General features: G+C 38.0%; 1 protein-coding gene across 5 annotated transcripts in view; it reads right to left on the bottom strand.

Annotated features, from left to right (window-relative positions):
* Positions 1–13,675, bottom strand: part of nbeaa (neurobeachin a) — a 214,335-nt gene that overhangs the window by 44,713 nt on the left and 155,947 nt on the right. For 3 of the 5 annotated variants that reach the window (XM_066651728.1, XM_066651729.1, XM_066651732.1), the window contains exons 19-26: positions 13,175–13,256; positions 12,646–12,769; positions 9,752–9,944; positions 7,495–8,514; positions 5,958–6,175; positions 3,385–3,538; positions 2,535–2,558; positions 944–1,027 (exon numbers count right to left, since the gene is read on the bottom strand). In XM_066651728.1, coding sequence (XP_066507825.1) covers positions 944–1,027; positions 2,535–2,558; positions 3,385–3,538; positions 5,958–6,175; positions 7,495–8,514; positions 9,752–9,944; positions 12,646–12,769; positions 13,175–13,256 — 1,899 coding nt within the window. The remainder of the gene's footprint in view (positions 1–943; positions 1,028–2,534; positions 2,559–3,384; positions 3,539–5,957; positions 6,176–7,494; positions 8,515–9,751; positions 9,945–12,645; positions 12,770–13,174; positions 13,257–13,675) is intronic. The other 2 variants (XM_066651731.1, XM_066651733.1) reach the window with 2 other exon arrangements.

Below are 13,675 nucleotides of genomic sequence, written 5' to 3'. Positions count from 1 at the left end.
CACACATACACACACACACACACACACACACACACACAATCAAGATGTTAATATCAAAGCATAATATACTCTATATAATAAATCCACATACAGTCATATGCAATTTTTTTTTAAGTCAATACTTTTTTTATTCCTAATTTATGTATGACATTCTGCTTATCTTAATAATCTTCATATATTTCTGTCTTTATCATACTGAAAAAGACTTTCGCCTTTGCCACATTATGTTTTATTTCATTCTCTCCAACTTCAGCATATAAACAGTTACTGTGCATTACAATGTGCAGAATTGTGGTCATTCTGGAGTTAAAAAAAAACCTATAATTTTCCAGGGGCATGCTTTTTTGTATATGACTGTATAGAAACATACAGTTCAAATCACGTTAAGAGCTCAACATCAGACAAAAATGCACGACACCAAGCAGCCAGACCAGATTTATTGTTGAACATACATACAAACACACACGTGAGCTAATTTAGGGTTGTGGCAGTGAAGAACATGTAAAGACTGAGTGAGTGAATTCGTGAAGAACACACTACAATGTCTGGAGCAGGTGAGAAAGTGCTGCAGGTGCTCAGGCACAATCAGAGTGATCTACTTCTCCAACTCTCTTCATATTCATCAAGTTCAGTGTCCTCAAAAAAAGGAAAAAATAAAAGAAAAAGAAAAAAAGAAATTTGCCTTTTCAGAACGAACTAATACAATTTATATTTATTCTATTCTTACTCTGTGGCTTATTCTTAGGCTTACTCTGTGTCTGGGAAATTAGACATGTCTCTAAGTACAGGCCACACATGTAAAATGATGTAAAATATGACACTGAACATGATGAATTCTATGTTGATCAGGTTTCAGTTTCCTCTTCTAGTATGAGGCGTGAGTAGGGGTTTTATGAAGAAGTGCACTGAGGGATTTTGGTGCACAACCCAGGGGTCTACCCACCTCTCCCCCTGTAGAAGAACTGCCTGGCAGGGGGTTCACCTCATTGCTCTTTACTCCTCTCTGAGAGCAAGAGCTGCCCTGCTTCTTCATGATCCACACACACATACACACAAACACTCAGCACATGTGAAGGGTTACACATGATTTATGACTGATCACAAGCACACTGTATGCATTTGACATGAGGAGTTGTTCACTGCAGAAATGAAAGCACTGCAACAGTAACTGGAGCTAGAAGTAGTAGTACATTTACTGAGTGGAAAAAATATCTAATTTACCCTTAACCCCCAAAAGCAACTTAGTGAAGAGATTGCATCTTTAATTTTGCACTGGAGTTACAAGTCATAAATGTTTATACGTTAGCAAATAAAACTGCAAACTGAATGTCTAAATCAGGTTTTAAATTATCAAAAAATGAGTATGACAAGACAGCTATAGCAGACATCACAAAGCCTAAATGCTTCTTGCAAATTTTTTTATTCTACTTTGTATTATTTTTATTAGGTCTACAAATATGAAAAAAAAAATTGTGTAACATATAATTGTAATGTCCATTCTCCTGTCATTTGTCATTTTATGGTAACTGTTGCATAGAGTTAAAAATAGTATAAATAAATAACAGCTGTAATAATAAAAAAAAAAAAAAAAAAAAAAAAAAAAAAAACATTTTAATACACGTTTTTTCCTTGATGGAACAAATGCAGTGATTTATAAATTCTTCTTCCTTGTCATCTAACTAATTTGTTTTAAGTTTATTTTTTGTAGAATAAAATGACAATTGTCATTTTTAAAACTATGCAACAGTTACCAAAAATGGCAAAAGAGCGGGGAAAGTTTGAATTTTAAATTTCACAAAACCACTTTAAAACTTACTTGTAAATAATTTCCTCTATATTTTTAGTACCCATTTTTATCCATATTTGTATCACATTATTTTGCCCTGCTGGGGGAGGGGGTGGCACTAACACAATATCACTAGACAGTCTAACACGTGTAGAACAGCATACTGCCCAGTTCTGAGTGTCAGACAAGATATTTCAGGTAAGATACACCTGTGATGGCTAGCATCATTAAGTGATAGAGAAAGAGAGAGACAGAGAGGGCCGTTGTACATAAACACACAGACAAAGTCAAATTCTTCACTCAGAGACTCCAAAGATGGCCAAGGCATTATCAGGGATCAAACTTGCCATCTCCCTGTTACAGGGCAAGTATTTGTGGCTTTAAATTTCCATGACATTTTAGCTGTATTAGTTTTGTAGCTCCAATGCAAAACTAAAGAAGCAAATTTCCGACACCAAACATGTCTTGGCTGTTTGGCTATATTTTGAAGTAACAAAATCACCTACCAACAAACAGTATCAGTGTTACAGTGTAAGTTATGAAGAAGTCAGCCAACAAGGCAGAAAACTAACCTTTATTAAATAAATGAATAAATATATATATATATTTAAATACATAGAAAATAAAAACAAAACCTTAACAAGCCATCATTGCCAAAAACCCCTAAAGTAGTTAGTTAGATAGCAATGGAAACTGAAGATTCATCAGTTAGTAATTATAAGAAAAGTGTAACAAAATGGGAACTTACAGGGTTTGCACTAACCTTAGAACTCTGTACATGCAAAAGACAAAAAGAGAGAAAAGACGACAGAGGGGGAACAGAAAACACAAAAGAAAACAAAAAAGAAAGATGGTTATAAAACAAACTGAGAAATCATTATAAAATTAGTTCATAAAAAGCATAAGTTTAGTAAGACAATTTGAGGCGATTAAAGAGGTTAGAAAGGAAGTCAGATGCATAAAAGAACAGTAGAGGAAATTAGTGAGTTAGATATCAAATTTTAAATTTCTAACTTATTGAAGATCCGTAAGGACAGTTAATATTCATAAATGTATTTGTCACAGTCAATATGAATGATCAGGTTGATATCTGATCTGGTAATTATAAAACCCTGAATGCAAGGGTTTTATCGTTTACATCTTTAAAACATAAAACTAAGATAAGAATTGAATAAATAAAACAGAGTGTAAATCTATGGGTAACCTACATAAGTTTTTTCGTGACTACAGACATAAATCTATATAAACATCTACAAAGTATTATTTCAGCAAGCATCAGTTGTCTTCTTTTTTTCTAGAGCTTCTAGAGTGTTTAGTCTTTATGACAACTAACACATTTTAGAATGAGAATTTGTGTATGTTGATGTAGGTTAATTTCAGTTGTAATGTAGCCTTATGAATGAACATCTACAGTATAGTGTTAGCTAAATATGTTTGCGTTTTCACTGGGTGAAGGCAGGTGTGAAACCTCAACACAAATGTATTATTAAAGCTCATAAAACACTACAACTCCTTCAAAACCAATCCCTTGGCCGGCCACTCTGCAGTAGAGGATAGGACTGTGTGCAGTCTCTAGGGGGCGCTGTGGTGTCACTTACAGATGGAGAGGTGGCAGCAGAGAGCAGTGGCAGGATCCCTCCACAGGCGATGATGATGTTATCAACCATCTGAGAAATGAGGTGGATGGTGTTGTGCACAAATATAATGTTTTCATTACTGTTCACGAAGTCCATGACCGATTTAGTTGAGTGGCTGTGAAAAAGAGGATGATGGACAGAATAAAGAGGAGAAAGAAAAGACTATTAAGTATTGTACATTTTCATCTCTTTTTAAACACAAACCTGTGTATCACTGTCAAGAAGCATAATTACACAGAGATGTGAATGAGCACTCAGAATAATTCTTATTAGTACTTCGGTTCACTGACAATGATGTTAACGCCAGATAGGGCTTTTTTTATATTCTGTACTTTGAGTATTCTGTGCTGCATCATGAAACACCTCAACGTGAGCAAGTTATGCTGAACATTTCACTTGATTCTAGTGTTCAGACCTCAGCTATGTAACACTGTTTATGAAATGCCGTATTCTTCACAGAACCTATTTAACCTACGTATATCTGCCTCACTCAAATACACACATCATAGTTCAGGAGGAATTTACTTTTACAGACATACTGGCTTAGACTATAGCCCATCAAACCAAATCAGCCAGATCTCAAAAACCCTCTAGAGCAGTTGTCAGCCCCAAATTTTAAATGCATTATCACCCACTAAGAAACAAGTACGTATTATACGTATAATATAGGACAAATCTCTGTCAAACATTTATCAAAGTTCAGAAGTCAGTATATATTACATAAAATGAATATCAGCCAATACCAAAAGGATAGAAATAGGACTGGACCTGAATATTCAGATATGAATTAATTGGGTAGATAGTCGTTTTTAAATTTTGAGAATCTGATATTCGATAATTGGGTAAAAAAAAACAAAACAAAAAAAAACCTCTGTTTACCGCACACACAACTATATATTTTTGCAGGTCAGAAACAAGCAAATGGGAGGGACACAGAGGCTGGGGACCAGTAAGTAGATGGATACTGGCAAGTGGGAAGTTATGGTTAGGGTTAGATTGTGCCTAGCACTTGGAGGTGCCTCCAGCCTGAAGAGATACCCATCTCGCTTAGAGGAATCACCCCACCCCCCACTCCACTCATATTTAGGCCTGTCAGCATTTAAGTCCTTGTACGAATGAAGCCTAGAATGGCTTGACGTGCTAAAACAACCTAAAACTCCAAAGTTCACTTTGTCAACATCTTACCTGAAATTAGATCAACTCACCAAAGCCCTGGTTAACTCGTGTATAGTCTATGCCCTTGAGTGAGGCTCAGAGGAACCAAGCTGTAGCGCAGCCTGTAGATATCGATTTTAAAGTGGGTTTTGAAAACGATGAAAAACCTACCCACACACCGAATATTTGCTGAATATTATGCGTGAAGCTCTAAAAATAGCAGACAGGCCATCCTTAAATTCCTGGAAAATTATGGAGCATCACTAGCTTTTGGGATGTACTGAGGCTCAGATCACAGACTGTTAACTTGATTGCCAAATTCTGTGCCACTCATGCATGTTTTTCCACCAGTAGTAAAAATTTAGAAATTTGTGATCATGAATTTTTGATAATTTCCACTGCCAAATACACGGTAGCTATTCTGATTTTGATTGACCACATTTTTGGTGTATAAATTGGGCCAAGCCACAATTTACTAATTTGACCACACATTCTAAAGAGAACTGTGCCTGCTTTCCTAGTTGCGTTATGGGGAAACTTGCACAAGTACTCCAAAAAGTAAGAATAGTTCTGGGTACAGATATTTAACTTCACTCCACCATATTTCACTGCCTGTTTGACAAACAATATTAGTCTAACACTACGGGTTGTACAGTGCCCTTTATAATGTTTAGGACAAAAACACATTTTCTTTGATATGCCCCTCTGCTCCACATTTTCAGGTTTAAAAATAATCCAAATCAGATGTGAATAAAGTACACATTCCAGACTTTAATTCAAGGGTATTTGCATATTTTTCTTTTTCACCATATTGAAATTACAACACTTTTTTACACAGTCCTAATTCCTAATGCTCTAATTCCAGTAATGTCTCCAAACTCATTGGGAAACAGATAATGATCCCAAAACCTAGGGCTAAGGCAACACAGATGCTTTTCAAAGTAAAAAAAGAAAAAATTATCCAACTCAACTAATGCTCCATATGCTGAAGAAAAAAAAAACTAAAATGGGACAAGACCTCAGAACAAGCAAGAGCTGAAGGTGGCTGCGTCAGAAGCTTGGCAAAGCATTATCAGAGAACATACTTAGTACTTGCAAGGTATATGGATAAAGTAATAATCATGATTGCTTTCATTTACCTATCATTGCTATATCCCAAACCTTATGGTGACCTGAAATTAGTGTTGTATTTTCAAGATGGTAAAACAGAGATGTATGCAAATTAAATTAACTTAAACCACTTTAATCACATCTGATCGGTTTGACCTTAAACGTTCAATTGTTGAGCAGAGGTACAGCCCCCCACATGCAGAGCTGTGAACATTCAACACACAATGTGACCTATCTGAATCAATGCACACTGAACCATAACCACTCACCTCCTCCACACATGCACATCCGTCTCCAGTGCAAAGAGCAGGTCTGTGAGAAGGCGCTGGTGCATGGGTGACCATTTGAATTCTGGGATGCGGAACATGGTAGTTCGTGGGCCGGGACTGAATTGACGGCGCTGCTCTTCAGTCATGGGCATCCCCCTGAACCCCAAATCCACCCTCAGATCCCTCTCCATTTGACTGGCCGAACGCCCATGAAGAGCCTGCAGGAGAAAACCCCACCACAAATCCATCAGCATCATGTGGAAAGCCAGGTCATTCGCAAAGCAAAAAACACCCATACTGTACTAACATATACATGTGAAGAGATTTCAATATCTAGGGTCTAAGTATTTCAAATAAATTAATGAATATCTTTATCTTCATTATATATCTTATAATAATAATAATATTATTTTGTACTTGTATAGCAGTTTTCAGGAACACAAAGATGCTTACAATTTGTAATACACAATAGGAAGACACATAAGAACACAATGATACAGATAATTAGAACTAGATAGAGCAGGACAGGACATATCTTATCTTTACAATATATTTTTCCTCAAAAGACATCCAAAAAGAAATCCCAACAGTTGCGGCCAGCTTACCATGGTCCTCTGGTCTTTTGTCCTAACCGCATCTAAGACTAATATCACGCAAACTTCACTCATTTCAAAATGTGCAGATATTTAATAAAGCTAGAAAAGCCATCAAGACCCTGCTTGATGCAGTTCTTGGCATATCCGATTCAAACAACACACATTTATTGCATTCTGTAAAAAGATATAGGAAATCGTATTTTCCCCAGTCTGAAAAAAAATCCAGTTTGGTCATTTGTAACATTCATCATTATCTGTAACCACTTATCCAGCTCAGGGTCGCGGTGGGTCCAGAGCCCACCTGGAATCACTGGGCGCAAGGCGGGAATACACCCTGAAGGGGGCGCCAGTCCTTCACAGGGCAACACAGACACACACACATTCACTCACACACCTACGGACACTTTTGAGTCGCCAATCCACCTACTAACGTGTGTTTTTGGACTGTGGGAGGAAACCGGAGCACCTGCAGGAAACCCACGCGGACAGAGGGAGAACACACCAACTCCTCACAGACAGTCACCCGGAGCGGGAATCGAGCCCACAACCTCCAGGCCCCTGGAGCTGTGTGACTGCGACACTACCTGCTGCTCCACCGTGCCACCCCCATCTGATCATTTTTTAATCATTAAAAATTAATGCAGCAATAGAAACCACTTTGAAGCTTGATTTCTTTGCCATACTTTTGTCCATATTATACTTGTAATGTTTAATCACCAAAAATATTTTGGCTGATTTACTACATTTTGGAATGAGGGGTCATGTTTTTAGTTTGAATTTAGATTGTTCATAAAACTTTCAAAATGCACAATAATATTTTAAGTGGTGAAAAATATCAAGTTTTGTTTATAATATTAACACTAGTATCCATAGTCAAGACTCCTAATCCTGCAATAGATGACCACTGTAATGTGAAAGGATGTGTAGAGGCAAGCTAGTACCTGTGTTGTGGCCGTAGTTTGGATTTTCTTCATCTCTTTGTCCTTGCCATCGTCTGACCTCTCTGTGTCGGATGTGGTGCTGACGGCATCCCCACTCTTAATCACTCCTGTGTCTGTAGTGCCAATCTCAGCCCCCTCCATGCCCCCTGCTGCAGCCTGAGATTCTGCACTGGCCAGTGCGCTGATGTCAGCCAAAGTGTCCTGCAGCTTAAAGCCCTCGTCCTCCGGCAGTGCCCCTGTATGGCTAGGGCCAAGGTCTGCACCACAGGATGTCATATGGGCCAACAGGCTGAGGTCATCACTAGCACTAGATGCACAGGGCGGCTTGTCCCGGGTGGTCAGTGAGAGTGGCTCTGATGGGGCCAGTGAGGGAAGCAGCTTCTCGTCAGCCTTGGGGAAGCTGAGGAAACCATTGTTGCTGGGGACACTGTCCTTTTCATCAGCCAAAGTGATTAAGGGTCCTAAATTGCTGTCCTCTTCTCCTCCTAGGCCCACCATGCCCACCTCCTCCTCCTCCTTGGGGCCCAGGCCACCGTTGAGTTTGCGGACGGCCGCACAATAGGCACTGTCCAGCAAGGAATCAACCTCAACCAGAGGACCGTTCTCCATACCCCCTCCACTGCCCAGTGCCTCTGGGGACAGGTCCAGGTCATCTAGCTTCACCTCAGTGGCCTCGACCTTCTCTGCCTTGATGTCCACCAGCAGGTCATGGACCTCAACTCTGACACCTGGCCCTGTCCTCTCTGCTTCTGGCTCCACCTCAGGGCCCTTGGTCTCGGCCAGGAGGTTTCTTGAGTCACCGCTCTCACTATAGTCCACCTCGCTCTCGGGTGTCTGTGTCTGCGATGTGTCATCCATCTCTCGGATCTCCAGGTTGCCATTGACAGCGGCTGGCTGCGCAGACAGACCTGAAATGGTACTCACTGAACCCTTCTTCCCTTTCTTGATGTTTTCCTCTTCCTGCCGCTGGTACTCCTCGTACATCTTTGCCAGGTACTCCTTGTGAGCCTCGTATGTCACCTGTCGGAGCATAGAGCATCCTATTATACTATGATTTAATGTGAACTGTCTGGATATAGCACTGGTTTTCTGACATGTATATAATATTTTATGTTGATACTATTTTATACAAGCAATAAGCAATTCTGGGCTGTGCATTAAGTATTTTATCATGGGTAAATGGGTTTTAACTTTGCTTAACCCATTTTCTGTGATACAATCACTGTAATGCATGGCTTATATCTTTATTTTAAACACTTCTCCACTTAGAAACTAAATTAATCTAAAATATATTGACATAAAATTGTATAATAGACAAATCCATTTTTTGAATGACTCTATAATGCAGAAAGGAATATGGCAATTAACTCCAAAATTTTTAAATGCTAATCTATACAGAATACATCCAGGTCAGTGTAAGCCTGTCACGATTTGAAATTATGATGCCATAAATTATGATAAATGATATTATTATCATTTTAATAACAATTTATGCCACTAATATGATCTAATAATAATAATTCAAGAGCACAATAATTAAATCACACCCCTTTTAAGAGCACTGAACTTTTAGCAAAAACCTAGTAAGAACATTCAGACATTGGTTTTGGAATTAAAAAAATACCCTATAAAATAAAACTTGAATAAAATAGTATTATTTTAAAATAATTTTTTTTTTTTAAACCAGAGAACAGAACAGAACAATATAAAATATTGGTGACATTCATTTTTATGTAATCAAACACGGCAGTAAACACAATGGGCGTTATTTCGGTAAAAATGGTTGAGGTAATGTCCATGTATTGCATTATAAGTTGATAATAACTGCCTTGAAGCTGCCCCTACACTGAAGTTCTCATGGACTACTAACTATTATTACCAATAGATTGACCAGAGGAGGATAGGTCACCCCTTGTGAGCCTTGGTTCCTCCCAAGGTTTATTCCTCAGCTGAGGGAGTTTTTCTTTGCCACTGTCACCCCCGGCTTGCTCATTTGGGTTTTTTTTTCTTTCATTTTTTTACATTTCATGTCAAATCTTTGTCTTACTGGAATTCTGTGAAGCTGCTTTGTGACAACATCAGTTGTAAAAAGCGCTATACAAATAAATTTGATTTGATAATAATATTAATTAATAATAATAGTAATAATTGTGACAGGCCTGGTCCAGAGTGAAGTTTATTTGAGTTTACAGACTGGTCTACTAAATTAGCAGATAAAGGATGGCATGAGTAAAGAGAAAAATAAACTTTTCCCGACCTTGGAATGGGCAATGCTGAGGGTGTCCACCCACACACGCCAACCCCCCCATTCGTATTTGATTGCATGGTACAACAGAATGCGGAAGATGTTATAGACCATCTCTGTGATCTTCTGCTCCTCTGGGTTCTTGGGGTTAATGTAGCCAAGAGAAAACATCCAATCCTGCCACACTGAACACTGCAGCAGACACCTACAGCCACGCACACAGACACAGACAAACACAGGAGTCAGTACTACAAACCCTGTTCCAAAAAGATAGGAGAGTAGATAACAATTAGGTACAATTTAAAAACATAAAACAGTGATTTGTCAATCCACTGTGGCTTGTATGTATTTAAACACAGTATATAAAATAAGACTGTCAAGAGTTTTTTTGTAAATATAAACTCTAAAAGTACAGTTTCCTGTGAAAATACAAAGTGAAAAAGTTACATATAGTTGGTAAAAAAAATACACTGACACAATCCTGGCTAAAATAATTAGATATGATACCAAGTTGAATAGCAAAGCTCTCCTCAATTCCCAGGCAAATGACACATTACAACACTGAAGGGTTATTGAGACCACATCCCCTGCACTGTTCATTCCTCCATCACATTTACAGCATATTTCCAGATGATTTCTAGAAACTTGACACTCACTGAAAGCAAACCTTTGGACCAAAGGACTACCTAAAGACAGGTAAGCTTTGACGAGATATATATTTTTATTGACAATAATAGCATTGAAACAGTTAAGCAACTAATAAATCAAGATGTAATCTCACAGTTGTTTGCTATCTGGTAAATCAGAAAAGCTTAATTAGAAATTTCATTTAAGAGCCTAGTTTTCCAAGGCTAGCAGGCTAGCAAGAGGTTAGCTTACCAAGACTAGCATAGGCTAACTACCTATATTTTTTGCCTCAACAGGTTTCTATAACCAAAAATTAATACTTGATTATTTAACATTTTGGAGACCACTAGCTTTAGTGTTTTTACACTTTGTTATTTTATTCAACAGAAAAATGTGACGTACATCAACTATGACATCATGTGTCAGTTATTATTTGTATTGTTATGCCTTCATGTCTGATGTTGACAAAAAAAAAAAATACATTGATGATAGTGTATGATATAGTTCCTTGATATCCAATATTTCCAATTAATTCCAAAAATATCCATGGAAAGTTTACATTTTGGGATATTCCAAAGCTCCTGAGCTATGGAACGTTACCGGTAATTTACTGGAAATGTATCAGAAGTTTACCACCCCTTTGCAACCCTACCCATCAGCCATTGTGTTTCACTGGGGGTTAAAACAACTGCCAGATTTACTGAGAGCAGCATGTCAGAGCTCAGATGTGTACTATTAAACTAAAATTTCATTAATCCTTGCTGAAAAAATAACAACAAAGTAAAAGGTTAATGTCCAATACACAATACAACATGGGGATAAATGTTATTTTTATGGACATACAAGAGATTTATTTCTAAACATATTTTTGATGTGTTTACACCAGCTGTGTAAAAGCTAATGAGCTATTTGTTGGGTGCAATTCTGAATATTAACAAGACCACTATAACTACTGACGTTATTGGAATTGCTTTCTAAAGAAAATAACGGAGCGGTCAAAGATTGTTTTCAACATGCCATTTTACATGACAACGCTGCAGGGCATTCTGAATAAAGGAATTACTGCTCTGAAGATGTTTTAGCCAATATCATATAATTAGCTTGTAGGGAATACAAGGGCACTGCTTAGGGACCAGTGGCAGATCCTGTCAAATCTCTAGGGGGGCAATGGTTGAAATAGAGGCTTGGTCACTAGGTAAATTAAGAGTCAACTGGCATATTGCATTGTACAAATTAATCAGGAAGCAAACATGCACAGTCATCTGACAAAAAAAGTTTATTAAAGAGTTAGTCAACCTCACAATAATTAGTCAACCTCACAAATATTTTGAAAGGGGGGGGGGGCTTCAAAAAAGGGGTCAAGTATGATTTTCCATCATCTTGAAATCACCCAAAAAAGACGGGACTGTACAGAACAAAACGCAGATTGGACTGTGATACACAGATGCTAAGCAAAGCATCTGGCAAAGCTTGGTTACAGAGCCGAGGGTTAATACTGTGGTAGAACGACAGAAACATTCTCGTTTGACAGTGCGTTGCCTGATCATGTTGAAGAATGAACCGCCCATGTTAGGGATCTTTACAATGGAAGTGTAAGGTAGGTATTTAAAGCATTTCACCTTCTACAGTCATATGTTTATTAGAGGTTACAGGAAATGTGTAAAAATATTTGCAAACAAAAATCAAAATATAACAATAAAAAAAGCCAGGTACAGTTGCAGAAGTATGACACTGATCATAAAAAAACTTCCTTAAAACTTCACTTATTATGAGATGTAGTTGATATTAGAGTCTAACATCTGCTTGTCCAAATCTTGCTGCTGTTTATTGAGTCTGCCAGCTGGTATACACGCATTCTAACCCAATCATCTCTCTACAGGATTAGAGAATTTCAGGAACTATCAGGAGTTTCACAGCAGTTTAAAAATATGTTTGGGATTTTGAACAGCTACCCTTGCCAGAACAGCGGCACCACTTGGGCAGAGGGACCTTTAAAACTTGTTTAGAAAGGAGCTAATCATGGCACACTAACAAGGCGAAGAGGCTAACGTCAGCCAGCAGGGTACAAAGCCAAGCTCTGCCTTGGCGGGGGCCATTAAACACGACACAATGGGGGTGAGTGTCCTGCCTTCACCCAACTAGGGGATGCAGTAATTATGATGGTAATTGTTTTAATAGGGGAAGGAGGGGTCCTACTGAGAGAGTGAGGTTGAGTGTGAATGTTTATGATGATTATTAAGAAAGATTGTGTGTTTGTGTGCTTGTGGGTGTGAATGCACCGTCTGTTCTCTCTGCTGTTGCTGAAGAGCTTGATCATATCAGAGAGGAAGAGGCGGCGCACCTCCATCAGCTCAGCGCTTGGAGTGGAATTCTTCAGCAGCGTGGCAACCACCTTCAAAATCACTGAAAGAAAGAGAAAAAGAAAGAGAAAGAGAGAGAGAGAGAGAGAGAGAGAGAGAGAGAGAGAGAGAGAGAAAAATAAATATTAGAGAAAAATGAGAGTGAAAGAAAGAAAAATAAATAAAAAGGGATATAGTATGGAAGAATTAAATAGAAAGAAAGAACAAAAGAAGAGTGTTGTGATGTCACATCATGGAAGTGTATAGCTGCTTCTGATTGGTCAAACTTATCTAAAGGCAGTTTTGTGAGCTACATGTTATGAGGATTTATTTACAAATAAAAAAAAATTACTCAATTAAGTAAATGAAAATTAATATTACATCCTTGCAATTTGAGATTGCAATACAAAAACAACCAATCTTTCACCTCCAGCACTGTTTAGATCAATTTTTCAATGTTTACACTTACTGGGATTTTGGATCTTGACAGTGGAGTCGGGTTCTGGGTGGGGCTTGTGGACCACCTGAGTACACACCTGCTCTGTAAGAATCTACAGAAACAAAAAAAAAAATTAAGGGGAAAAGAAAAACAAAATTCCACCCAGTACACACCCTGATCACATGACGCTACGAATCTGAGATAGTAAAGACTATGAATATGCTTCTCCTGGACATCATCCAACACTTCTACCACAATGTCTGGAAAATCCTACTTGGAGGAGAACAATAAAGGCCTATTCAGTCAGATTTCTATGGATGAAAAAAAACACAACACGTTTTGAAGAAAAAAAATAAAAACAAACAAACAAAAAATGTGCATATTAACTATGTCTTTTACACAGAGTTTGATGGACTGCGACACTGCATCAGATTTTTAATTGAAACATATTCTATTTTGTGGATGCAACCAAACAGAGCGCTGCAGTAACGGTTGCAGACCAAACAAATGAGCAGGAAGATGACGGCTAAG

This window comes from Hoplias malabaricus, chromosome 18, assembly GCF_029633855.1.
Source record: "Hoplias malabaricus isolate fHopMal1 chromosome 18, fHopMal1.hap1, whole genome shotgun sequence".
NCBI lineage: Eukaryota > Metazoa > Chordata > Actinopteri > Characiformes > Erythrinidae > Hoplias > Hoplias malabaricus.
Note: the sequence above shows the minus strand (reverse complement) of the source record. Positions and strands in the feature narration are given on the sequence as shown.